Genomic DNA, 26,700 nt, shown 5'->3' with positions numbered 1-26,700 from the left:
ATATTATTATATATATTATATTATATATTATTATATATATATATATATCTTTTTTTTGGAAATTATAGTATCCTGCGCAGCCGCTCTAAGTGTTAGTCTAAGAACACAGACACTAATAAAATTATGGCTAGCAAAAGAATAGGGTGTGTTTCTTTTATTGTGGATGTTTTATTGTGGATGATTTATTGTGGATGTTTTATTGTGGATGACTTATTGTGGATGTTTATTTGTGGGTGACTTATTGTGGATGTTTTAGAATCCGTCTACCTCTTTAACTTAGTTACATTTCTTTGTGTTGGGTATTCTATAGTTGCAGCTTAATAATACCCCGTCAAAAGCACCCAAAATAAAACTCACCTCAAACCACAACTTTATTTTAAATGCTGATGAGGTGGAGAGACTTGAAGGTTATTCTAAATCTAGCGTCAATGTGACAATTTGTTTTCTGTGCCTTTGCTTTTTGTTTATTTGCTTGTTTGTTGATTTTTTGCTTGTCCTTTTGTTTGCTTGCTTTATGAGTTATTTGTTTGCATTTATACTTTCGCATAAAGAGTTTTGTGCCTTTAATCAGATACAAAAACCGCATGAAATATTTCAAATATACTATCTTCTCTTACCTTAGTTCAAAGGGCTGTCACCGGTTGCTGTTCCCTTGACTTCTTGCCTGTTCCTGGCAATAGCAAACGGGTACTTGATCGCCAAGTCTACCATCCTTGTACAGTGGGTATGAGACCTTGCGCGGACTGTTCGTTGTGTTATCAGGAAGCAAATAACCCTCACTCAGTTGTCTCCGCGTTAGAACTTTTAGAATATTTTCATATTTTTGGTGGTAGCAGTGCACCGAAGTGGAGCAGCCATTCTTGAAACTTGGCTTATGCACGCTTGTTGTGTTCCTATTTTCGTGTAGATCCATCCGGTAATTATCGTTTTTGGCGTCGGAGGTGGTCCGCCGACGGCCAACAAGCTCACGGGGGGCAACGCTCTCGTCTGAGACGTCACTTTCCACTCTCGGGGGAGCTCTCGAACCTATCGAGTTGGTTCGTGTTGTTTCCAAGAAGTACAATTGGTAGTTCTGTTGATGCCGTTTGTAAACGGGTTTGGCGATGGCGTTAGGCTTAGGAGGCGATCTGTCGCATCACATTCGCTTTCTTCTTCGTCTAGCTCCATGAAAATATCATTGCTGGAATGAGGGAATTCAATACTGTTCGAGATGCGATGCAGACCACGCCCTTGTCCCACTGTACCCCCAATAGCCGCACACCCATCGGTGCGCTCGTCTCTATCTTTGAACTTCACAGCCTCTAAATCCTGAGGCATCGAGGTACTAATCTTCAGCTCCGGTCCCATTCGAACGTTTGTGAACATATCCGGGCTCAATGATAGCGATCTTTGTTTTTAGAATTTTCTCACCAAAGTCGGCGTGGACTTTATCAAAGGCGTCGAGTTGATGCTATGGCTATCTGATGGATCGATACTCACTCGGCGCTTTATCGATGTGTTCGGGGTGATGGTGCCGAGGCGTAACGAATGCCCTCGTGGTTGCATCGGGATATTTTTCTCTGGTCTCCACACGATGATGTAAAGCTTAGGGACAAATATACACCCAAGAGTTGCTGACCTGCCAATGATGAACACGAAACACGTGATGCTGGTTCGGTACACACCGCTGGTCCCTATGTACGTGGGCACAAACACGGTTACCACAATGCACGTGATCAGCATAGTCAAGGTGATGAACTTTGCCTCGTTGTAGTTCTCTGGGAGTTTACGCGTCAAGAATGCTTGGTATGTGCACGTGATCACTAGACCTGCGTTGTATGCCCACCAAATGGCTAGCCCAATATCCGGTAGAGACTTGCACTCGATCAGAACTTCGTTTTTAGAGTCGGATACGACGAGCTTACTGCCATTGTCTGTGGCGAGCATGTTACCGCCACAAATCACGACTTCTACCAAGGATAGCCACGCCACCATTAGTAACTTCTTCGACAAGCAGCTGGGTGTTACGCAGTTTGCGGTTGAAAATGCGGGAAATGCGGTTTGTTCTGGTGAGTAGCGTGCCTACGATCAGCGCGGGACAAAGCCCGGTCATGTAAGGAATCGCACGGCAGATCAAGTCTGATGGCTTCGCGATGAAGAACAGTGGGGTTAGGTAACACCAGGCTATCCCCATAAGAAGCACGTAGCACAACTCAACACTCGATGCGCGCACCACCGGGGTCTGACGATGAAGAAAAATTACACAGAACGAGAATTCAACCATAGCTATCCCCACGCCAGAAATACCCACAATGCACACAGCAAGGGGGTCAGACCAGTGTAGGTAATCCGGCGTAATCAGCTCACACCTTGAGTGGTCTGCACTCGACCAATAACCTCGAGGGCACCTTATACAGTCATCCCAGTCTGAAGTATTAGTGATCGTGTTTCCAGAGCAACGGCGGCATGTCCAGCAGCACTTAGCGTGTCTTTTCTCGGACACTTTGTGATAGCCCGCCGGACAGGACGCGCTACACCTTGAGAATGGGATATTGTTTATTGACTTGTTCACAAGTCTTGGGTCGAGGTTTTTCCTTTGGATCTGAAGGCACAGGGTATAGCTGTCGTTAGACATAGCGGACGCGCAATTCTGGGTCGCCCCCCAGCGCCCGATCCGGGAGAACCCGTAATAGTCCCCTTCTAGCTTTAGGTGCTTGATATCATATAAGCCGATGGCATCGCTGCTTTGGTCAAACGAAAACGTATCCTTTGAAAACGCTGGAAATTTTCCAAGTAGTTAACAAATTGTTTCTGGAATTCTATTGATTGTATTTTGCTTTTTTGTCCGTTGCAGTCCTTGTATGGTTGACACCCCAGCAGATCGTGCAATGCGTAAGCTGTGGCTAACACCGCGTCAACGACATACGCGGCTTTGGGGTAATGCTCGAATGTCAGTCTGTGGAAGGCAGGATCGTGCCATACATTAAACTCCTCGTATTCGTGCATCCATATATTTCTATCCCTTCTCCTTTTATTAAAATTCACGAAAAACTCGTCAAACCCCTTGATACGTCTCACCTCTGGAACAATCGCAAACATGCCGCTGAGAATGTCTTCGTTTGTCTTGACGATTTGTCTCGAGTCTGCCCATGAATCAGATCCTATCCACACGTATTGATGAGACTTGTCAAATCGCTCGCGAAATTTAGAGATTAATATATCCGCGTCATGAAGTTCCGCAAACAGAATAATCACTCTCGCACGTGGATTTTTACTCATTTTGTCGAAATCTTCTGAAATGTTTTCTTGTCCGAGCGCTTGGTGAAGGTTTCGTCTACCGCCACGCAAACAGGATAGTCATCAAAGCGAAGTACGGCGTTCTTAAATGCCTCAATCCCCGATCTCCCATACTCGGTATCGGAAGCCAAAGTGATGACCAGATTCCAGTTCATGTATCTAACAAGATCCGCCATTACTTGGGCTTGTAACATATCGCTGGGAACTGTACGGAAAAAGTATCGAAACTGCACTGTGTTCCTTAGACGGTGACTCGTCGATGCGTAACTGACCAACGGCACGTAAAAGAGACTGCAAAGATTAGTGACAGCCATTGAAGCTCCGCTATATGCTGCGCCTATCACCGCCACAGTCTTTTTACGAGCCTTGCGATTATCGTCGTAACCCGCACAGTGTTTGCCAACTTGTAAATGTGCGTTACGAATAAAAGAGAAATTCAGCGACTCTCGGACCGCGTAGTCAGCACTCGTACACGTGTACGAGTCGGGGTCGTCCATTTCCTCTTTTTCTGTGGGCGAAAAATGGACAGGCGACAGGCCACCGATTATGACATCTCCATCGAGAAACACATAGGTCTGTCGATCGACTTTCTGGCTGGACACACGTAACAAAATGACCAGGAACCACACGGACCACCCGCCCCGCACTCTCATGGTGATTTCCAGGAAGATTTCTGTTGTGGAAGAGGTTTTATGTCAGAAGTTGTGGTTCATTTTGTGGCAGACTCCCGAATGTCTTGGTGATGTTTAATCAGTCTCTGTGATAAAAGGATGCAAACAAAGTACAAACCAGCGCTTTTCCTGATGACCTGAGTAATTAAACAGAACTTATTGTATTTTAAGGTTCTGATTGGCTCGTTTCAACAAAAAGGTGCATTCTCTTGGGTATTCTCTTTCAAACTTAAGCCATCATAGAACTAATCTATTCGAGTAATTGTATTAATGAAAGAAGCGCGCACCAAAGATACGCTATTTGTTTGACCACTTATGTCACACGAGAGATGTCTATTAGCTAGACTGATTATATTTTAAGGCACACACACAAATAGCCGAATCCTTCACTAGTGTCAATTCTGCCTTCCACTTTCTGACCTTTCAGCACGGTTCTTGCTTATTAGCTTTGCATAATATCAAATAATAAAGATATTGTGCGTTTGTTTGCCTTTGTTATCGATATGCCCATTCACAGTTTTATGTGAACTATACGCAGGTAACGAAGCTCTGGTAAAGCTACCGACAGTATCAGCGCGCGTTGAATAAACATTCTAATTGCCTTTGGTATTAATAGGCTCAGCTGTTTGCAATTCGACTATAACGAAACTATGTCAAGCCTATATTAAGTTTTCAATTTATAGCCGGATTAACTTGCCTATACCTGGACAAGAATACAAGTTTTAATGTCTATGTTTGTGAGAGACGAAACTTGTTATTTGAGAATTATTTAAATCATACCCTGGGTACCAAACAAGGGCATACAACGAGCCCCCCTTACTGAAACACGTTAAAATGGCATATTTCGTCGTTTTAGCATGTTCCTAAGCCAAAAATATCCATTTTAAAAGTTGCCGGGGGAAAAAATATATGTTCCTTTTCCTCAAAATGAGACCATTTTTCCCCAGCCAGCATTGGTTAGGATTTTTTCTCCCAGCCAGCAGTGGTTAGACATTTTAGCACATAAATAATTGCCCGTATAACCGATCGGGACGATTTTTTTCGCAAGCATCCGCTCCAGCGCCCAAAAAAATTCCCAGCACAACTAGTTCGACCCCACTAATTTGCCAGCACAACCATTCAGGACGATTTTTCCCAACAACCGAGGGGTCTAACATCTTCCCAGTCAGCAAAAATCGGGCTTCGGAACAGATATTTTGTGTCCCTTTGAGACTCAACAACGACGACAAGCGAACCTCATTATTTTCAGCACTGCTTCTTTTTGTGATAACTATGAGCGCTTTCTTTGATTCCCCGGTGGTCTTTGTATGGTGCGCACAAAAGTGGTATTGCATAATCATTTCTGTCATGCGCTGAATAATGATTTCTGTCGGCGCGTGGACAGGAATAGCTCAGAAGGGGGGGCGCTTATAGATATTGCTTATTTTTATTTTTAGTTTTCTGTTTTTTTTTTCTATCAGTTCACTTATCCGTATCTCTGTTCCTTCGCGTTCTTATTAAACAAACGAGAGAAGAAGAACAAAATATACAGTTCGCTCACACAAGCCCTTTTCAGTGCCGCAAGCTTCCTTAGTGTTTTGTTTCAACGAGATAAAAAGCAAATGCATTCCGAAGTGTGGTAATTGGCTGAGTTTCTATTTCAAACAGCTACAGTAAAAACCCGCGAGTAAGAGCCTTCATTTTCGGGAGTCAGTCTGAACAGCTTCTCATTTAAATGGCAAGTTCCTTATTCAACAAATAGGATTCTATGGCTATTCTTCAGCTATGGAGCTGTCCTGCTGCATCATTACAATATGATTTAAGAAAATAAGAAACTGCTTTCTTTTTTATAGGCTTTTTTTCTTCTAGTTTTTAGCGGGTGTAAATGACAAATCCTAGGCTAACAAGTTCTCAATTTTCATGTTCTTACTTGCGTGTTTTACTGTATTTTGATGGATTTGTGATGTTTGGCTTTTAAGGATTTGAAGAAATTATAAAAATCGTGCGCTAAATCCAATTTGTAAAAAATGAACCCTCGCCAGCAATCAAAGTTATCCCTATTTTGTTAAGATCATCCTGACCTTTGGATCGAAAGGAGCGGCTATGACTTTTTTTTCCATCCTTACTAACTCAACAATACTCACCACGACGCTAATATGGAAGCCGGTAACTTCGTGTTCTGCACAAAGTTAACCAGAAAAGGGGACCATATTGTAGAAGCGCAATGGCCACAAAACAAATTTTTGTTTCTTTTCAAACGTGAACTATAAATTTTAAACAATATGGTGCTGGATCTTTGTTATTGCGCCAACGCTAATCACCAATCCGGGCTAGAGTCTACCACAGACGCGCCACCTTTTTGACACTTGGAAATTGCATTTTCACAACAATGACTTTATTTCCGCTGTGCGAACCGCTTTTAGCAAATTCCTTATTACCTTGAGAAAGAGATGGGCCTCCTTTGTTAAAGAAGTAGATACCTATTATCTGATTATAAGATAAAGAAGTAAATGCTATTACCACTTTTTCATGTTTAAAAAGATTCATTTTGTGATTTGTGACCTCTGGTTAAGAAACTACACCATACATCTTGTATGTTTGTATGTATGTATCGCAAGCTGGCTGGCCACTAAATAGAGAGACGTTTGAGGCTCTGAAACAGGGTAAACATCCTGGGATCAACAATCAATATTATGCTGTATTACCAGGAGCGAAGAAGCGGTCCCATTTTTTGGGGAGGGAGGGGAGGGTAAGGTCCACAAACAGTTGTATATGCATCTGTGCGAGCCTTTAGTTTGAAATACTGGAATGCGAACTGGATTTCTGCACCTCCCCGTCTGCTGTCCCTCATTATTTGATGTTCATGGCTTGATCACAGGTAGATATTACATGCAAGCTTTTCACAGGTAGATATTACATGCAAGCTTTCCGTGACAATGTTGAGCCTGGGCCCATGTTGTTGTATTGGTGTCCATTGGGAACGCCCCAAAAATGCAATATATTTAAGGGGGTCTGGGGTTCTCCCCAGAAAACATTGAAATTTCAGACTTTTAGGATGCTCCGAAATTGATAAGAATAACTGTTCATAAAATAAGACCAGCCCCGAAACCCTGTATTAAAATTTGAAGCCCTTCCCCAAATCGACGCTCCAAATTGCAACCCTCCCCTCAAACATAGCAGCCCTCCCCCCCAATTAAACAATGACCCTTCCCTACATTTTATTTTCTCCGTTTTAATTTACTTTTCGAGTTCGAGTTTTCTAGTATGAGTCATAGAGATAGCTGTGGGAAGCAAATCAAAATTTGCACATCATTTTCAGGCTCCCTGTGTTTAACCGTTACGCGGTCGCTTATTTGATGTCATCAAGATGGCGGCCGACAAGGCTCTGAATTTGCAAATGCAAGTTCGTAGAAACACCGAGGAACTGGGAGATTTTCTCAAAGATTTAGACCGCTGGGAAGACGATATCAAAAGCAAAGATGAGGACTTGAAAATCTCGAAGACTTCCGGCTCAACGGTAGGTAGGGCATGCTTTGTATAGCCATATTCGTTGTTACACGACCTCGGCGAATCCAGAATCCTTGTCTCGTTTGGAAATAGCCAATCCAACGTCCAAACTATCGAAAGCTTTCACTGTGTATCGTAACCCGCAGTGCTTCATGGGTATAAGGTAAATAAGCATTAAAAGAAATACAAATCCAGGTTTCAAAAGCTGTAGAATTCTTATTTACATTCTTTTTTTTCTTTAATTCTTTAATAGTTATACTCCTAAAAAACAGTTAAGACTATACTAGGAGTTGAAAAAGAAAATACAATATGTAAATACAAAAGAAAAATATAATAATAATAATTATCGGCCATCGGAAAAATAATTTAGGTTAAATTGAAAATGAAGCATAAATATATATTACTTGTTAACTTACTGTTAATGTAAATGTTAAATAAAAATAAATATATCTTTTCATGCATATATATATCAATAGGTATTATTAATTGGTTTGGACTTTTAATAATAAACTGTCCTTGAACTTAGCTAACGAATCTGGGATTGTAGATAAATTTATACTGTTCCAAGTTCTTATAGTTCTTGGGTAAAATGAATATTTATAAGTGTCATTCAATGTTACAAGTTGATGGAAGGGCGCGCAGTTGGGTTGTCTTGAGACTCTTGTGATAGGTGTTACTTCGTTACTTCTTATGAACATTCACATAGCATTCAAGGGCCGTCCACACTAACACAGATTAGTTTGAATCTGTATACTTTTTGATACGTTTAGGCCTTCCGTCCACACCAACACGCGCACTTGATCCAGCGAATCCGGATACTTTTGAAAATGCCGTCGAAGGGGAATCAAAATGAATCCGTATACTTTGGTCTGTAGTGTGGATGGTCAAATCTGTATCAAAATGAAAATGAAGGTTTCAGCCGTTTATACGCTACCCATGAACCACCGCGGGTTACGACACATGGCTTCTCAAGTGCAACCTTATTTGAAATAGGTGTATATACAAACTCCAAACAAATATTCCCATTCTTATTTAAACTTTTTATTGGCCTCTTTATACTCACCCGCTCATAAATCAACTCCTCATTTCTGCAGAGATTGCCGCCCGTAAGAAATCAAGCGAAAAAGAAAAAGGTTAAAAAGAACAAAGATGTATCAAAAGATCAGAAGATGAAGTCTCGGATCAGTTCGTATGACTACAGGTCTTGGGACAAACTAAACGTAGTGAGTTGACGTTTTTCTCTATTTCTTGGGCTCCTTTTGTTGTATAGAAGGGTCCCAGGGGCTAATTAGCTTAAAAAAAATTAAAAATGTGTGTGTGAAGAGGGAGGAGGGGGGGAGGAGAGCCTAGGGTGTGAAATCAGTAGTGATTCCCTACCCTTAGTTATTGATACCAAATTGAGCAATTCCCTACCCTTAGTTATTGATACCAAATTGAGCAATTCCCTACTCTTAGTTATTGATACCAAATTGAGCAATTCCCTACCCTTAGTTATTGATACCAAATTGAGCAATTCCCTACTCTTAGTTATTGATACAAAATTGAGCAATTCCCTACTCTTAGTTATTGATACAAAATTGAGCGATTCCCTACTCTTAGTTATTGATACAAAATTGAGCAATTCCCTACTCTTAGTTATTGATACAAAATTGAGCAATTCCCTACTCTTAGTTATTGATACAAAATTGTAAAAATGAACAAGAGACTGCAATTTACCTTGCAAAATTTAATTAAAAAACAGTGCTACTTTTGTCTGACACAACTCATTGAATTCAGCTTATTAGGCAGTAACAACTTAAAAGTAAAAAATGTCGCTCAGCCACTCCAATGTGGTTTGAAAAAAAAAAACGATTTTAGTGTGATACTTGATTGTTACTTGCTTGAATTAACCAAGAGATATAGATTCTTTTAGACACTCAGTGCAGGGCATATGAAATGGCAGCATGATTAGCCTTTTTTAAGTTTCTAGGATTTCCTTTGTCAGCCTAGCCTTTATCCTCTTTGTCCTGAAGGATGAACTGATCAATGACTTAGAGGAGAAAGAAGAAATGGAAACCCTGACCAGCTCTGATGATGGTGATGGTGATGAGATGTTAGATGATGATGATGAGCAAGCTGAGGAGGAAAGGAGACTCCAAAGAGCCCTGCTTGAAAAAGACAAGGTACTTGACTGACCATTGCAAATCACTTAACTGGTACACCTAGATCCTAACAATAGAATGATAATGATCATTCGTATAATAAGTTGATGTATGTTGATGTATTTTGCTTGTAATAGCTTATTGTGGATTGTAAATTGGATTGTGTCCATGCCACACACCTAAGGAATAGATAAACATGGGAACTGATACAACTCCACCATTTTAAAAAAGCAATTGAAAAACCCTTATTTGATGGTACTGTATGTGTGGTTCAGTATAAAACAATAAATACTTTAAAGTGCCTGACAGTGAGAACAATGAGTTATTATTTAAAATAGCACCAGCTATTCTATTATTAGATGTCAAACCAATCATTCATTTTCTGTCAATCAAGATTATAATGAGTGGTGGGTTCTTTTTTTTATCTTGACTCGAATTAAATTTTGTTTCAGGGCAATGACTTCTTTAAAATAGGAAGATATAAGGAAGCCATTAATTGCTACACAACAGCTATGCAACTAGACCCAAACAATGCAATCTTCCCAGCAAACCGAGCGATGGCTTTACTCAAGGTTGAAAGGTAATGAAATGGCATATTCCTAGCTTAACTACAATTATAATGAAATGGCATATTCCTAGCTTAACTACAATTTTAATGAAATGGCATATCCCTAGCTTAACTACAATTATAATGAAATGGCATATTCCTAGCTTAACTACAATTAAAAAGAAATGGCATATTCCTAGCTTAACTACAATTATAATGCAATTATAATGTTTATAGATATCTTCCTATAACAGGGGCTAGTTCAAATCAATTGAATAGCATTTTCTCACATCCTCACTTACTAATGTTGTGTACAGGCTAATCTCGACACCTAATGACCATGACTGTCAACACTAACATTCGGATTTGACGAATACTCCCCTCCAGTCAATTTTATCCAGCCCTTTAGATTGTTGCAATTGGGTCATGTTTATGATAATATTAATTTGCGATAGGCATGGTGCTGCGGAGTTAGACTGTGACTTAGCCCTTTCTTTGGATTACTCGTACACCAAGGCATATCTGCGGCGAGGAAAGGCACGATCCCATTTAAATAAATTGCATGAGTCATTGTCCGATTTCAAGGAGGCATTGAGACTGGAGCCTGGCAATAAACAAGCACAACAAGAGATTTTAAACTTAAAACAGGTCAGCAAACCATGTGTAATTTTCTGTGTCCATGTGTCATATTAAAAATAGACCATATGAATTTTTTGGGGAATTGTTTACTTGTTTTACTGTTTTCTTTATCCTTATGTAAACTATTTGTCTATTATTAAAGCCCATCATTTCTGACACATGATAAGATGATTCAATTTGGTTTGAATAAATTATCATCATTAGCATTCTTTTTTTTACTTGTAGAAACTTGGTATTGAGGAAAAGCCACCACAGAAATCTGACAAGCCTGCCAAGGTGAATAAAAAGGCTCTTGGATTAAACTAGCAGAACTTCTCAAATAGATAATGATGTTGAAATAGAATAGCATATTGGTACAATAAATTACTTTTATTTTGGTCAAGTACAGTTCACCATATTTCTAAAGCCAATGATTATTCATTTTCTAATTGAATAAAGTGATCAGTTCAATTGGAAAGGCTTATTCTATAGTCTGTAAGCTACAGACACAAACAGCAATCGGAAGATGGGAAAGAGTTGTGTGACGATTGTCTGCATTGTGTTCTAGAAACCCCTTAAAAGGATTGTGATAGAGGAAATCGGGTCTGACAGTGAGGATGTGGAAGTGTTGCCAGCTATTCACAAGACATCAGGCATCCTCATTAAAGAGCAAGCAGCAGGGAGCGAGAAAGCTGGTGTTAATACAAGTGCTGATAATAGTGGTGTATCAAAGGCTGAAACTACTTCATTGGCTTTAACTGAGGATCATAGGGAGCCACCATTTCAATCTCTCTCTTCAGGACAGTTTCCAAACAATGAAAACAACCATACTGATTCAACAAAAGACTACCCTCCAAAACTTAAGCCTAAAAGAGTGTTTAATGTCCCAAAAACTTCAGTGCAATTTCAGTCAGACTGGAAGGTGCTTAAAGGTGGGCCACCAGAGCAGCTATTTGATTACTTGAGAGTAAGTAGAGATATAATCTACTTTATGTAATATTCTATGCTATGAGTCCCATTGAAAATGCAGACTGGTTGCAATTCCTATTTTATCACTACACGGCAGACCCTAGTTTGTTTGGGGAGTACACCCATGACTTGATAAGTGTAATAAATGGCTGTAATTACAAAATGGTCGTAAAGATAATAAGTTAGTACACACAGCAAATGCAAGAACCACAACCCTGTTACACGATGTGATAACTCAGGCCCAGTCCACTTGGCGTGCGAGTATGCATGCTCTGTAAGAATTGTTATTGTTTTCGTATTGTTTCTGCATTTTTGTGGGGACAGGTCATATCAAAATGAAGACGCTTTGTGTGGACGCAGATCTTTTTGAAAACAGAACAAAAAGCTTGCATTTTCAAAGGAAAATGGATAGGGGGGACAGGATCTAACTTTAGGCCAGCTTTTCCTGAACTGGTTTATTTAGAATGTGCTTAATTAATATTATTATTTCATTTAGAAAATCAAACCTGAGATGTATCCCAAGCTGTTACAGCAAAGTATTGAATCAGATGTACTGACTGGTATGCTTCAGGTTCTCCACCAATTCTACATCCCGTAAGTGTACTGTGTGTTAGTGCAGTAATTTATTTTACGGACATTTCACTTACTATGGGTATCTATGCAATGTTCATCAACAAAAGGATGTTTCCATGGTGACTATTCAACTACTTGGTCCACCATGTGCCTCTTTTCTTTTTGAAACCAGGTTCTTTACAGTTAACCAGGCAGTGCATGAGAAAGAAAAGATTCAGATGGATTCTGTAGCTTGGAATTACACATGTTCATAAAAATGTTATATTGCTTATAATGTAAATATATATATACGGATCAGGGTATATGGATCAGGTACATTTTTTTGCTGCCAGCTGGGTTACTTTCTGTAATTTTCATCTCTGGAGTGTTACTTGGAGCGCCTTTTAGCTGAGTATTGCTTAATTGTTTATTATTTTTCTAGAGATATTAGCAACTTGGTTGACTTTAATGTTTTTATTTTCATTAAGGAATTGTCATATATCAAATTGTTGGTCCCTAAACCAAGACAGTGGGCATATTCTCAATCTTGGTTAAGGGGAAGTTTCAGGATATGCCTCTAACCAGAATGGGGGTTGCTGAATGAGACCACTGAAGCCTGTCTTCCTATTCTCCTTTGTGTTATTAGTGCTGGGATGCCAGTCTACAATGAGCTACGATGGATAGCACAAGTCAAGAGATTCAGCATGGCTGTGATGTTTCTCTCACCCAAGGACAAATCAGGTAAGAACAGATATTAAAGATATTAAATTGTGTAAATGTAACTTAATTTTTAAAGGGACAGACCATTATTAAATTTAATTGTGATGGTAAATACTTATTGCATATTATACTGGTACAAGTAGAAAGAGGCTTACCCCAATCTTTATGGCACAACAAGAAAGACTACAGACAAGCTGTAACTGTTTTAAATTATCTAGTCTGAGAAGGTGTTTTGGAAATGGAAATACAGTTGAAGCTCTCGTAAGCGACCACCTTGGGAACTGAAAATTGTGGTCGTTAACGGAGCTGGTCTCTTACGAGAGCTTGCTCTCATAAGTGACCACTGGGCGCCAAAAACTTGAACAATAGGTGTTGGTCGCTTACGGGGGCTTAATTAAAATGGAATCTAAAAATTATCGTGATAATAACAAAGCTGTAATATTTTGGTTTGTTGCTTGATTTTTAAACTAGGTATTTGACTTATCATGAGAGTGAGTTGTTTTATTTAATAGCAATTAATTCTACGCAAAGTAGATCGTTATGCTCGTTTATATCGACGACTTAAGCTTTTCTTCATGAGAATATCTTCTGCGTCTACGGCTATCGCATGGCGTATTTTGTTAGCCGATTTCTAAAGCGTGCAGCAAACAAGAGGATGGCTATTGTAACTGGAAAAAGGGTAAATCATGGAGCTGGCAATGGACTAGAGATTCCTTGCATTTATACATTTTCTGGAGACAAAGAAATGTCAATCCCATGGTTGAAATCAAAGTTTAAATTTGTAATTATGGTTGCTTACTGGAAAGGCAGCTTTTGTGAAACATTGTGATTTCAGCATGCATTGGATATGATGTTTATCAGGTCTCTTACGAGAGCTTGCTCTCATAAGCGACCACTTGGCGCCAAAAACTTGAACTATAGGTGTTGGTCGCTTACGGGAGCTGCCAAAAACTGATGTTTATGATGTTTATCAGGTGTTGACTGATGTTGTAAAGCCAAAAATCATTGTGGTCGCTTATGAGAGCTTAAAAATAAAAGAAAATCTCAGTTGGTGGTTCGAAATTGTGGTCGTTAACGGAGCTGGTCGCACCGATAAGTTGGTCGCTTACGAGAGCTTAGAATTACAGAGTTTGTGTGACAATTCAATCGGTGATTCGTGATCGTGGTCGTAATCGGAGCTGGTCGCTTACGAGAGCGGTCGCTAAGAGAGCTTCGACTGTATAAAATTACACGTGATCTTTCGCCAAATTACGGGCTAAATTACCTGGGAAATCAACGATTACATGCTAAAGTACACGTGACTGCACGTATTATTGTATTTTGGACGACTTTTGTCAGAACTGGTGGGCTCCCCAAACTGGCTTTGTCAACAACATCGTACCGTGACCTGGCTTTGTCAACAACATCGTACCGTGACCTGGCTTTGTCAACAACATCGTACCGTGACCTAGCTTTGTCAACAACATCGTACCGTGACCTGGCTTTGTCAACAACATCGTACCGTGACCTGGCTTTGTCAACAACATCGTACCGTGACCTGGCTTTGTCAACAACATCGTACCGTGACCTGGCTTTGTCAACAACATCGTACCGTGACCTGGCTTTGTCAACAACATCGTACCGTGACCTGGCTTTGTCAACAACATCGTACCGTGACCTGGCTTTGTCAACAACATCGTACCGTGACCTGGCTTTGTCAGCAACATCGTACCGTGACCTGGCTTTGTCAACAACATCGTACCGTGACCTGGCTTTGTCAGCAACATCGTACCGTGACCTGGCTTTGTCAACAACATCGTACCGTGACCTGGCTTTGTCAGCAACATCGTACCGTGACCTGGCTTTGTCAGCAACATCGTACCGTCACCTGGCTTTGTCAACAACATCGTACCGTGACCTGGCTTTGTCAACAACATCGTACCGTGACCTGGCTTTGTCAACAACATCGTACCGTGACCTGGCTTTGTCAACAACATCGTACGGTGACCTGGCTTTGTCAACAACATCGAACCGTGACCTGGCTTTGTCAACAACATCGTACCGTGACCTGGCTTTGTCAACAACATAGTACCGTGACCTGGCTTTGTCAACAACATCGTACCGTGACCTGGCTTTGTCAACAACATCGTACCGTGACCTGGCTTTGTCAACAACATCGTACCGTGACCTGGCTTTGTCAACAACATCGTACCGTGACCTGGCTTTGTCAACAACATCGTACCGTGACCTGGCTTTGTCAACCACATCGTACCGTGACCTGGCTTTGTCAACAACATCGTACCGTGACCTGGCTTTGTCAGCAACATCGTACCGTGACCTGGCTTTGTCAGCAACATCGTACCGTGACCTGGCTTTGTCAGCAAAATCGTACCGTGACCTGGCTTTGTCAGCAAAATCGTACCGTGACCTGGCTTTGTCAGCAAAATCGTACCGTGACCTGGCTTTGTCAGCAAAATCGTACCGTGACCTGGCTTTGTCAGCAAAATCGTACCGTGACCTGGCTTTGTCAGCAAAATCGTACCGTGACCTGGCTTTGTCAGCAAAATCGTACCGTGACCTGGCTTTGTGAGCAAAATCGTACCGTGACCTGGCTTTGTCAGCAAAATCGTACCGTGACCTGGCTTTGTCAGCAAAATCGTACTGTGACCTGGCTTTGTCAGCAAAATCGTACCGTGACCTGGCTTTGTCAGCAAAATCGTACCAACAAAATCGTACCGTGACCTGGCTTTGTCAGCAAAATCGTACCGTGACCTGGCTTTGTCAGCAAAATCGTACCGTGACCTGGCTTTGTCAGCAAAATCGTACCGTGACCTGGCTTTGTCAGCAAAATCGTACCGTGACCTGGCTTTGTGAGCAAAATCGTACCGTGACCTGGCTTTGTCAGCAAAATCGTACCGTGACCTGGCTTTGTCAGCAAAATCGTACCGTGACCTGGCTTTGTCAGCAAAATCGTACCGTGACCTGGCTTTGTCAGCAAAATCGTACCAACAAAATCGTACCGTGACCTGGCTTTGTCAACAAAATCGTACCGTGACCTGGCTTTGTCAGCAAAATCGTACCGTGACCTGGCTTTGTCAGCAAAATCGTACCGTGACCTGGCTTTGTCAACAAAATCGTACCGTGACCTGGCTTTGTCAACAAAATCGTACCGTGACCTGGCTTTGTCAACAAAATCGTACCGTGACCTGGCTTTGTCAACAAAATCGTACCGTGACCTGGCTTTGTCAACAAAATCGTACCGTGACCTGGCTTTGTCAACAAAATCGTACCATGGCCTGGCTTTGTCAACAAAATCGTACCGTGGCCTGGCTTTGTCAACAAAATCGTACCGTGACCTGGCTTTGGCAACAAAATCGTACCGTGACCTGGCTTTGGCAACAAAATTGTACCGTGACCTGGCTTTGGCAACAAAATTGTACCGTGACCTGGCTTTGTCAGCAAAATTCTACCATAAACACCAACTCTTGGCACAGCGCTCCGACCTTTTGATAATTTTAGCTATTTCATGCTATTTCTCGGGGCTCTAGAATATGTCACTTTTCTTCCGTTTTACATTTTCTGATGCTCGTGGAACCTCGGCAAATAGAACCCTCTTTTCACATCAACAACAAAAATGGCTAAAATATGTGCATTTTGGACTTCGCATGCGACATTTGATGGGAGAAAGTTAAATTCTTCGGGATCTAAGGACTTCTTTAGGAATATAAAACAATGTTTGTTACTTTTTTAAACTGGAAATAAGGTTTGTGGTCAAATATTCCAGTTTGAAAGAACAAAATCAACGCATTTTAAAAGTGCACGAACTTTTGATCCACAGTGTATATTAATAATTATATTGAAAGTAACTACAATCCTCAACAAAAGTAAGTGGGACACTTCCCATATGAACAACTGGGGGGAGGGAAAGTGTCCCATTAGTTCCAGATTGTAGATGTACCTCTTTATTTCTATACATTTAAAATAACATTTTGTTTACATTATTCATTCCTATTTAAATTCTAAAAACAAAACAAAGTTATTACAGATTAATATTTAATTTTGTTTCCTTTTTCTCTAGTCTTAGAAGGTCTATTCAAGCACATCAGGCAAGACAGCAATTCTCCAAGTGAACCAGAAATCACAGCATTATCTAAAACATATGGTTTGTGAAATTCATAAGAGAGAACTGCATTTGCTATGAAAACTGATTAATCATCAACTAAAACAAATGATATGACATTTGACATTGCTTTTGCTGCTATTTATTGAATAAATTATTTTTTAGTGCAATTGCCTTCTGATAACATTACTTTACATCTCAATAAATACATCTATTCTGAATAGCCTGTTTTCATAGTTTACAGCAGAACGTTTAAGCAAGCAAGCTTCTAATCCTATTTTCACATTGTTAAACAATTTGATTGATTAACCTTTCCACTGAAACCCAGAAATGCTTGCTAGGCAAGTTTATTCAAACTGAACAGCCATCTCCCATGGTTAGGCATCCTACTGGCAAATGGCCTTATTAGTACTTTGATTCCTTGTTTTTCCGATTCCTCTGTCTGGAGAGATAAAATGGGACAGCAGCTGCTGCAAGTAGTGCCACGCCTAGAACAGGTCGGTGTGCAATCCATCCAATCGCTATAGTAACCAGCGAGAATGACGTTGCAAGACAAAAGCAGATTAAGGTCACACCAAGGCCAACTATCTCTCGGATGATGGGAAGCCAGGAAACTAAAAAATAAACAAAGATAACACTTAAAACAGAAGGAATTTGTGTATGGAGAGGTGTGGTGTAGCTTAAATGTAATACCCTAATTTCTTCAACCCCTTGGGCTATCCTCGTATTAGATCTTAAAGTGAAAACTATAAAGAATGGTTGAGTTCAAAACTAGAGTCATATTTACAGAGCAGGATAAAGGAAGGATTGGATGAGGCTTACTAGATTTCAAGGTCCACTCAAATTAAAAAAATACTGTACCACTGAAAGCTAGGAAGTTACTAAAAACCGAGATGGTTGTCTAACCTGTTATTTCCTCTCAAAATCCAGTCTACAATGAGCTTTTCTGACTTACCAAGTGTAGTGAAATCCTGTCTACAATGAGCTTTGCTGACTTACCAAGTGTAGTGAGAATGCTTGTCATGAGAAGAAATCCTAAGAACATCAGAAACCAGCCAACAACACGCAGAACCCATGTCAGCACAGAATTAGCAGAATGTTCAGCATAAAAGATCTCCTGGGGGATATTCAAACAATGTTGGTAAACAGTGAAAGCTCCATCAACCAGACCTAAGAAGACTTAGGAGATAAAAGAAGAAATGTTTGCTTTTGTGACGTTGTATGCTTGCCTTCACCTTGGGTTCAATCCCAGGTTAGGTCTGCTTGGATTTCTTTCAAAACTCCCTAATTGGGACTGTGATTCCCTTGCCATTGCAGACAAGGACAATAACTATGTAAGTAAGATTTTTTATCATTATACCAATAAGCTTCTACCATTATTTTAAATGTGAACTTTAGAAGCACACTAGCATACACACATTGGCACCAGTCGGGCCAAGACGGGACGCTAGCACAGTCTATTACCCGTGCAGTTCGGCAACCATGGACAGCTGTTTCGTCCTTATTAGGACTCGTCAGCATGGCATAGCCGGTTTGCCTCAGTTAAACTTCATCGGCAAAATAAACTGCAGGGCGACTTCGACTCGAACGAAGTGCTTTAAACCACAGCTTAGATCCATGTGGGATCTAGAGCTGCGACCGGGCTAGCGTGATGCCAATTGTGCGGATCACGCATGCGACCTTTGCTAGTCTAAAACTCCGTCGGATAGCCAAACTATCCTTGCGAGTATGTATACATAAATGTGAACTTTAGAAGCACACGAGCATACACACATTGGCACCAGTCGGGCCAAGACGGGACGCTAGCACAGTCTATTACCCGTGCAGTTCGGCAACCATGGACAGCTGTTTCGTCCTTATTAGGACTCGTCAGCATGGATCTGAGCTGTGGTTTAAAGCACTTCGTTCGAGTCGAAGTCGCCCTGCAGTTATTTTGCCGATGAAGTTTAACTGAGGCAAACCGGCTATGCCATGCTGACGAGTCCTAATAAGGACGAAACAGCTGTCCATGGTTGCCGAACTGCACGGGTAATAGACTGTGCTAGCGTCCCGTCTTGGCCCGACTGGTGCCAATGTGTGTATGCTAGTGTGCTTCTAAAGTCCACATTATTTTAAACACAGGGGAAGGGGACTCTCTAGTAGACAGGGGTAATCATCCTATTTTTTCAGGCAACCGCTACCCCTGGGGTTGTTAAAGGATTTTTCTGATTCTGCTGTCTCCCAGGGTATAAAATTCGACTGCTTGTAACTAGTGCTGTATAGAATAACCCACCTTTGCCGTCATTTCCCCTGGGTACAGCAACTCCAGGGTGTCACCAGACTGAGTGCGATAGTATGACAGGGTACCACCATGTTGTCGAGCAACAATGCTAACCTACAGGAAGATGAATTAATACTATATAGATTAGATTTTTTAAATAGCACTTATGGAGTGACACTTTAATACCTAGAGAGGGGGGGAAGGGGGTAGCCCTAAAATCTCAACCACCCTATGGTGGGGGTTGGGGGGGGGGGGGGGGGTTGGGCTGGATCTCAGAAAATAAAGGACCTACTAAGGGTTCCTACTTAAATCCTGGGGGTTGAGGTTTGGCCAAATTGTCCAGAGTCAAAATCTTTCCTTCCCCCTCAGGGTATTAAATAAACATGGTCCATAAACGAAAAAATACAGATAAAGAGTAGCTTACTGTCATTGGTTCACTAAGCTGTGATCCTGCTGCACCGCAAAAGCCAGCAAATGAGAAACGCACCCTGACGTCACCAACCTGTAAAACAACAGTACTGTTAAACCTCTTTTATACAGTCACCTTGAGGACTTGGCTTTGTCTCTGGACTTGTGTAAAAAATAACTCTACATTAATCACTTCACAAACTGTCTATAAAGCTCATATGATCACTTGATGCATCTGTGTTAAAAATGGCCAAGCTCTAAATAAAAATGATTTGAGTCATTTGGCCAAGTGACCACTTTTTAATAAACACCCTTAAAGAATAAACACTCATTGGTAGTTGGGCTTACCGTTGGGTTATAAGGTCCATTCAACGAATGATAAAATATTCCATCCACAACTTTCACATCTTTCCCAGAAGGGGCTGATTTCGCAGGCAAGGGATGAAACTCATCGATCTTACTTATCAACCCTGTATGTAGAATGAAAAGAAGAATTGAGAAAGTGTGATTTTAGATTTAAAAAACCTCAAAAGGAAAATTCAAAATCTCTGGTCTGCAATTGCTCCAAGGCTTGTTATTCCACTTATTTCAAATACTTTTCAGTACTCTAAGCCATAGTAAGCAGGGGGTAAGGGGTGCAAAGATTGGGAGAAAGGGGTGTAAAGATTGGGGCCACACCAAGAAGCCATAGTCAATAAGGGGGGATAAAGGGGTGTAAAGGTCAGGGCCACACCAAGAAGCCATAGTCAATAAGGGGGGAGAAAGGGGTGTAAAGATTGGGGCCACACCAAGAAGCCATAGTCAATAAGGGGGGAGGAAGGGGTGTAGGGCCACACCAAGAAGCCATAGTCAATAAGGGGGGAGAAAGGGGTGTAAAAATTGGGGCCACACCAAGAAGCCATAGTCAATAAGGGGGGAGAAAGGAGTGTAAAGATTGGGGCCACACCAAAAAGCCATAGTCAATAAGGGGGGAGAAAGGGGTGTAAAGATTGGGGCTACACCAAGAAGCCATAATCAATAAGGGGGGAGAAAGGGGTGTAAAGATTGGGGCCACACCAAGAAGCCATAGTCAATAAGGGGGGAGGAAGGGGTGTAGGGCCACACCAAGAAGCCATAGTCAATAAGGGGGGAGAAAGGAGTGTAAAGATTGGGGCCACACCAAAAAGCCATAGTCAATAAGGGGGGAGAAAGGGGTGTAAAGATTGGGGCTACACCAAGAAGCCATAATCAATAAGGGGGGAGAAAGGGGTGTAAAGATTGGGGCCACACCAACAAGCCATAGTCAATAAGGGGGGAGAAAGGGGTGTAAAGATTGGGGCCACACCAACAAGCCATAGTCAATAAGGGGGGAGAAAGGGGTGTAAAGATTGGGGCCACACCAAGAAGCCATAGTCAATAAGGGGGGAGAAAGGGGTGTAAAGATTAGGGCCACACCAAGAAGCCATAGTCAATAAGGGGGGATAAAGGGGTGTAAAGGTCAGGGCCACACCAAGAAGCCATAGTCAATAAGGGGGGAGAAAGGGGTGTAAAGATTGGGGCCACACCAAGAAGCCATAGTCAATAAGGGGGGAGGAAGGGGTGTAGGGCCACACCAAGAAGCCATAGTCAATAAGGGGGGAGAAAGGGGTGTAAAGATTGGGGCCACACCAAGAAGCCATAGTCAATAAGGGGGGAGGAAGGGGTGTAAAGATTGGAGCCACACCAAGAAGCCATAGTCAATAAGGGGGGAGAAAGGAGTGTAAAGATTGGGGCCACACCAAAAAGCCATAGTCAATAAGGGGGGAGAAAGGGGTGTAAAGATTGGGGCTACACCAAGAAGCCATAATCAATAAGGGGGGAGAAAGGGGTGTAAAGATTGGGGCCACACCAAGAAGCCATAGTCAATAAGGGGGGAGAAAGGGGTGTAAAGATTGGGGCTACACCAAGAAGCCATAGTCAATAAGGGGGGAGAAAGGGGTGTAAAGATTGGGGCCACACCAAGAAGCCATAGTCAATAAGGGGGGAGAAAGGGGTGTAAAGATTGGGGCCACACCAAGAAGCCATAGTCAATAAGGGGGGAGAAAGGAGTGTAAAGATTGGGGCCACACCAAGAAGCCATAGTCAATAAGGGGGGAGAAAGGGGTGTAAAGATTGGGGCCACACCAAGAAGCCATAGTCAATAAGGGGGGAGAAAGGGGTGTAAAGATTGGGGCCACACCAAGAAGCCATAGTCAATAAGGGGGGAGAAAGGGGTGTAAAGATTGGGGCCACACCAAGAAGCCATAGTCAATAAGGGGGGAGAAAGGAGTGTAAAGATTGGGGCCACACCAAGAAGCCATAGTCAATAAGGGGGGAGAAAGGAGTGTAAAGATTGGGGCCACACCAAGAAGCCATAGTCAATAAGGGGGGAGAAAGGGGTGTAAAGATTGGGGCCACACCAAGAAGCCATAGTCAATAAGGGGGGAGAAAGGGGTGTAAAGATTGGGGCTACACCAAGAAGCCATAGTCAATAAGGGGGGAGAAAGGGGTGTAAAGATTGGGGCCACACCAAGAAGCCATAGTCAATAAGGGGGGAGAAAGGGGTGTAAAGATTGGGGCCACACCAAGAAGCCATAGTCAATAAGGGGGGAGAAAGGAGTGTAAAGATTTGGGCCACACCAAGAAGCCATAGTCAATAAGGGGGGAGAAAGGGGTGTAAAGATTGGGGCCACACCAAGAAGCCATAGTCAATAAGGGGGGAGAAAGGGGTGTAAAGATTGGGGCCACACCAAGAAGCCATAGTCAATAAGGGGGGAGAAAGGGGTGTAAAGATTGGGGCCACACCAAGAAGCCATAGTCAATAAGGGGGGAGAAAGGAGTGTAAAGATTGGGGCCACACCAAGAAGCCATAGTCAATAAGGGGGGAGAAAGGAGTGTAAAGATTGGGGCCACACCAAGAAGCCATAGTCAATAAGGGGGGAGAAAGGGGTGTAAAGATTGGGGCCACACCAAGAAGCCATAGTCAATAAGGGGGGAGAAAGGGGTGTAAATATTGGGGCCACACCAAGAAGCCATAATCAATAAGGGGGGAGAAAGGGGTGTAAAGATTGGGGCCACACCAAGAAGCCATAGTCAATAAGGGGGGAGAAAGGGGTGTAAAGATTGGGGCCACACCAAAAAGCCATAGTCAATAAGGGGGGAGAAAGGAGTGTAAAGATTGGGGCTCCACCAAGAAGCCATAGTCAATAAGGGGGGAGAAAGGGGTGTAAAGATTGGGGCCACACCAACAAGCCATAGTCAATAAGGGGGGAGAAAGGGGTGTAAAGATTGGGGCCACACCAAGAAGCCATAGTCAATAAGGGGGGAGAAAGGGGTGTAAAGATTAGGGCCACACCAAGAAGCCATAGTCAATAAGAAGGGAGAAAGGGGTGTAAAGATTGGGGCCACACCAAGAAGCCATAATCAATAAGGGGGGAGGAAGGGATGTAAAGGTCAGGGCCACACCAAGAAGCCATAGTCAATAAGGGGGGAGAAAGGGGTGTAAAGATTGGGGCCACACCAAGAAGCCATAGTCAATAAGGGGGGAGAAAGGGGTGTAAAGATTGGGGCCACACCAAGAAGCCATAGTCAATAAGGGGGGAGAAAGGGGTGTAAAGATTGGGGCCACACCAAGAAGCCATAGTCAATAAGGGGGGAAAAAGGGGTGTAAAGATTGGGGCCACACCAAGAAGCCATAGTCAATAAGGGGGGAGAAAGGGGTGTAAAGATTGGGGCCACACCAAGAAGCCATAGTCAATAAGGGGGGAGAAAGGGGTGTAAAGATTGGGGCCACACCAAGAAGCCATAGTCAATAAGGGGGGAGAAAGGGGTGTAAAGATTGGGGTCACACCAAGAAGCCATAGTCAATAAGGGGGGAGAAAGGGGTGTAAAGATTGGGGCTACACCAAGAAGCCATAGTCAATAAGGGGGGAGAAAGGGGTGTAAAGATTGGGGCCACACCAAGAAGCCATAGTCAATAAGGGGGGAGAAAGGGGTCCAAAGGTTAGGGTCATACCAAGAAGGCATAGTCAGTAAAGAAGGGCAAAAGTCATATAGTTAGTAAGCAAGGGTTCGGTTGTTTAAAGACATATGAAGCCTTGTAGGAAGAGACTTGTATTTTGTTTTAGAGAGACTCTACCTCTGGACAAGGTGAATGCCCCCACATGGACTGGGGCAGCCTCTTGTGTCTGTGAGCTGACGGCCATCGATGTAGGGTTCTGGTGTCCATGAGGATTGTCAAACTGGTTACTGTTGACAATATGGCCCAGCCACTCTTTATCTACAAAAGAAAAAGATGGCAACACATTTCTACTGTTAAATAATTCTGTGCTTTTAGGTCAGTGGTCAGGGTATTAATAGAAAAGAGGTGTTACATGGTTAAGGGTGGTGAGTTATCAAAACGAGATTTTAGCTGATTAGTATTAGTAGGCTATGGAAGCTCTGACTGAAAAAAGGACAATTTTCATTAAATAAATGAAATAAAAAATACGAAGAATAATTTTAGAATATAGAAGTATTTACTTACTGTATGAATAAGTTGTTTCCACTCTTTTTCTGTCTCCCTCATCATATTCTCTAAGAAAAATGTAAAACCTTTGCATTAACAAGCAATCATGAAAAACCAAATTGACCATTGTTTCTCCCATTTACCTTGTAGAAGAATGTTCCACCCACTGGTACATTTCCACCTCACGCTTTAGTTTGACAGCTTTGACAGCAACTCCATAATCCGCATCACTCAGTACCTAATATAATATTAATGTTATATAAAACAGGGCCATAGCAGGGGGGCACGTGCCCCCCCCCAATATTTCTAGGCCTGCTACGGCACTGTAAAAAAAAAACAATTTTAGACCTTTTTGTGTGAACCTTATGCACCTGCCCAACCTCAGTATTTCCTGGCCACTCCTAGCAATATAGGGCCTGCCTAAGAAGCAGTAGACCGTGTCAGCCAGAAATAATTCACCACTAATGATCTGATGTATGAAAAAATAATTTTCAAATGCAACACATACTAAAGAACCAGCTTCTCAGAATCTTCAGCATCTCTTCTACCTAGAGCAAAATACCTCTATCTAAAAACACCAGAGTAACAACTACTCCTCAATCAATTCTGTCCCACCTTGTCTGTATGGAGATGTCCAACTAGATGCACCAGCTTCTCCTGGTTTTTTCTGTTAATTTCGTTAATAGAGTGCAATGGGATGACAGCTCGGAGACCCTCGTCAAGGGATAAGGATGTCTGGACTGCTCTTCCCTGTAAACAAACCATCCCATACAGATCATTGCACCAAGGGATACAGTAAAAAGTGGTGTAAGAACCCCTCCTCCTCCCCCCCTTTATACAAATTTTCCTTTTACTGTATATGTCCATCCCCAGTGCAAATGGAAAAGTTTAGAAAGGGTGAGAGGGAGGGGGAAGACCATTATTTTTTTCCCTTGCTAGCTGTGTACCACCACCTGAATGTTCTATTGGAGGAGGAGTCAATTTTTTCTAGAATATACACCTCATTCCAGTACAGGACCGGGAATGCGGCGAGTACGAGTCCTATGCCGACTAATGAAGCTGCAAAACTGCTCTGAATGCGCTGCATGATGCCAGGGTTCTCTTGATATGTGACTCGTGTGTGGCTGTCATTCGAGGCCATGTTGTGCATTCCTGGGTCATTTGGATGCTACAAGATGCAAAGATTCATTAGAATGATACAGCGATTGTTATACCTTTATAATGAAAAAAAAAGACTATAAAGCCTAATGTTTCGCCAGATTATCAAGTTACCTAGCTCAGGATAAAATGTTTTACCTACCTTATTTATGATATTTTTATATTCCAGTTATTTACATAAAGCTATGTGTCATTTTATTAAATTATTTCATTTTATTAAATTATAGTTGAACTTTTTCTGGTTTGCGATTGGCTTGGAAAAAGTACACAATCAAACAAAAATGTGTTAAATTTTCAAACTCAAATAAACTCAAAACCAATCATATGATTCTATCAGCTCGATTTTATTTGGTAAAAAAAAAACTTATAGGTGCAATAGGAAAAACTACTCAATCCTACATTTCCATTAATAACTTCCATTTTAAAGCCTTGGAATAGAACTTCAAACAATAACACCGATGGCATTTAGCAATACTTTTGGTTGATTTTGTTCAATCAATAAAAAAGTCTTAGTACCGGACAATGGAATGAGTTCAATTTGGACATTTAAAAAAAAGTTGTTTGCTTAAACCATTCCAACCACACATCAATCAAATGATTTAAGTTTGATTTATTGAAACATCAATCAGACAGCATGCCCCCATATACTATTGCCAAATGTAATGAAGTACTCAGAATTGTATATGTAACCTAAACGTTGTTTCCTATTCTATCAGGGAAGGTTAGCACAGCTGACAAGAAGTAAAGTAAACAAAGCACAGGCTACCTTACCCAAGACAAATTAATTCTGAATTTCTTATTTACTTATATAGTTTCTATGATAGAATGAATTGAACTTTTTGTTATTTTACATTGATAACATCGAATGTTTGCCCAGCAAATCAAAACAACTAAATTGTACAATCAAAATGTATAAATAGATCGACTTACTATACGATTATTCACCTCGACTCGATAATGTTAAATGTGTTAAATGCTACGATTATCATTGATCACGCGGATCCAACAAAAGAAGCGCATTTCAACAAGAAGAAACCAAAAATTGGTAGTAAAATTCTAAAAGTATTTTTTTATACAACTCAAAATATATTAAACTCAAAACCAAACAAATAATATTGACTTACGTGAGACCGATACATGCTTTCAGTTGACCGAATTCCTGAAAAGGACCGTAAACAGCGTTATGAATGACTAGAGGTACTGCATGTGGCTGAATACAACAGGTTCTTACGACCCGCTACAAAATCCTAAGAAGTTTTTTGCCGATTTGAGAATTATTTACTTCCTCCTC

The 26,700-nt window shown here is 41.6% G+C and overlaps 3 protein-coding genes and 1 pseudogene across 5 annotated transcripts in view; 2 read left to right on the top strand and 2 right to left on the bottom strand.

Annotated features, from left to right (window-relative positions):
• The window catches only part of LOC5501258, a 6,049-nt pseudogene extending 1,783 nt beyond the window's left edge, over nucleotides 1-4,266 (bottom strand). Inside the window, exon 1 of the transcript XR_004292623.2 lies at nucleotides 618-4,266. The product of XR_004292623.2 is annotated as a metabotropic glutamate receptor 3-like (transcript). The remainder of the gene's footprint in view (nucleotides 1-617) is intronic.
• Nucleotides 1-7,399, top strand: part of LOC5501259 (complex I assembly factor TIMMDC1, mitochondrial) — a 19,690-nt gene extending 12,291 nt beyond the window's left edge. Inside the window, exon 7 of one of the 2 annotated variants that reach the window (XM_048728449.1) lies at nucleotides 7,246-7,399. The gene's annotated coding sequence lies outside the window, so the exon portion shown is untranslated. Of the gene's footprint in view, nucleotides 1-2,833; nucleotides 3,015-7,245 lie in introns of those variants that run through there. The other variant, XM_048728450.1, reaches the window with a different exon arrangement.
• On the top strand, nucleotides 7,294-17,249 carry LOC5501257 (RNA polymerase II-associated protein 3). Its single transcript, XM_048728441.1, has 10 exons — nucleotides 7,294-7,443; nucleotides 8,528-8,656; nucleotides 9,446-9,595; nucleotides 10,027-10,154; nucleotides 10,577-10,769; nucleotides 10,986-11,036; nucleotides 11,308-11,706; nucleotides 12,205-12,302; nucleotides 12,907-13,001; nucleotides 17,038-17,249. Exons 1-10 carry the CDS (start codon nucleotides 7,294-7,296, stop codon nucleotides 17,127-17,129), a joined length of 1,485 nt encoding a protein of 494 aa, XP_048584398.1. The 3' UTR covers nucleotides 17,130-17,249.
• Nucleotides 16,906-26,700, bottom strand: LOC5501252 (transmembrane protein 43). The gene is made up of 11 exons (XM_048728442.1): nucleotides 26,534-26,700; nucleotides 25,252-25,419; nucleotides 24,867-25,001; nucleotides 24,395-24,489; nucleotides 24,270-24,319; nucleotides 23,883-24,023; nucleotides 20,096-20,217; nucleotides 19,764-19,841; nucleotides 19,352-19,453; nucleotides 18,079-18,196; nucleotides 16,906-17,693 (listed from the first exon to the last, which is right to left on the bottom strand). Exons 1-11 carry the CDS (start codon nucleotides 26,546-26,548, stop codon nucleotides 17,485-17,487), a joined length of 1,233 nt encoding a protein of 410 aa, XP_048584399.1. The 5' UTR covers nucleotides 26,549-26,700; the 3' UTR covers nucleotides 16,906-17,484.

Source organism: Nematostella vectensis, chromosome 1 (assembly GCF_932526225.1).
Source record: "Nematostella vectensis chromosome 1, jaNemVect1.1, whole genome shotgun sequence".
NCBI lineage: Eukaryota > Metazoa > Cnidaria > Anthozoa > Actiniaria > Edwardsiidae > Nematostella > Nematostella vectensis.
The sequence above is the reverse complement of the archived record's forward strand: the minus strand, read 5'-3'. Positions and strand labels throughout refer to the sequence as shown.

Bases quoted from the DNA above. Each gene is read 5' to 3' on its own strand.
- LOC5501257 (XM_048728441.1), top strand. From the start codon at position 7,294: ATGGCGGCCGACAAGGCTCTGAATTTGCAAATGCAAGTTCGTAGAAAC. The intron at 8,657-9,445 runs GTGAGTTGACGT...TTTGTCCTGAAG, and splicing joins CTTGGGACAAACTAAACGTA to GATGAACTGATCAATGACTT. The intron at 13,002-17,037 runs GTAAGAACAGAT...CTTTTTCTCTAG, and splicing joins CTCACCCAAGGACAAATCAG to TCTTAGAAGGTCTATTCAAG.
- LOC5501252 (XM_048728442.1), bottom strand. The intron at 20,218-23,882 runs GTAGAGTCTCTC...TTCTACATACAG, and splicing joins GGCATTCACCTTGTCCAGAG to GGTTGATAAGTAAGATCGAT. The intron at 17,694-18,078 runs GTAAGTCAGCAA...TTTATTTTTTAG, and splicing joins AAGCATTCTCACTACACTTG to TTTCCTGGCTTCCCATCATC.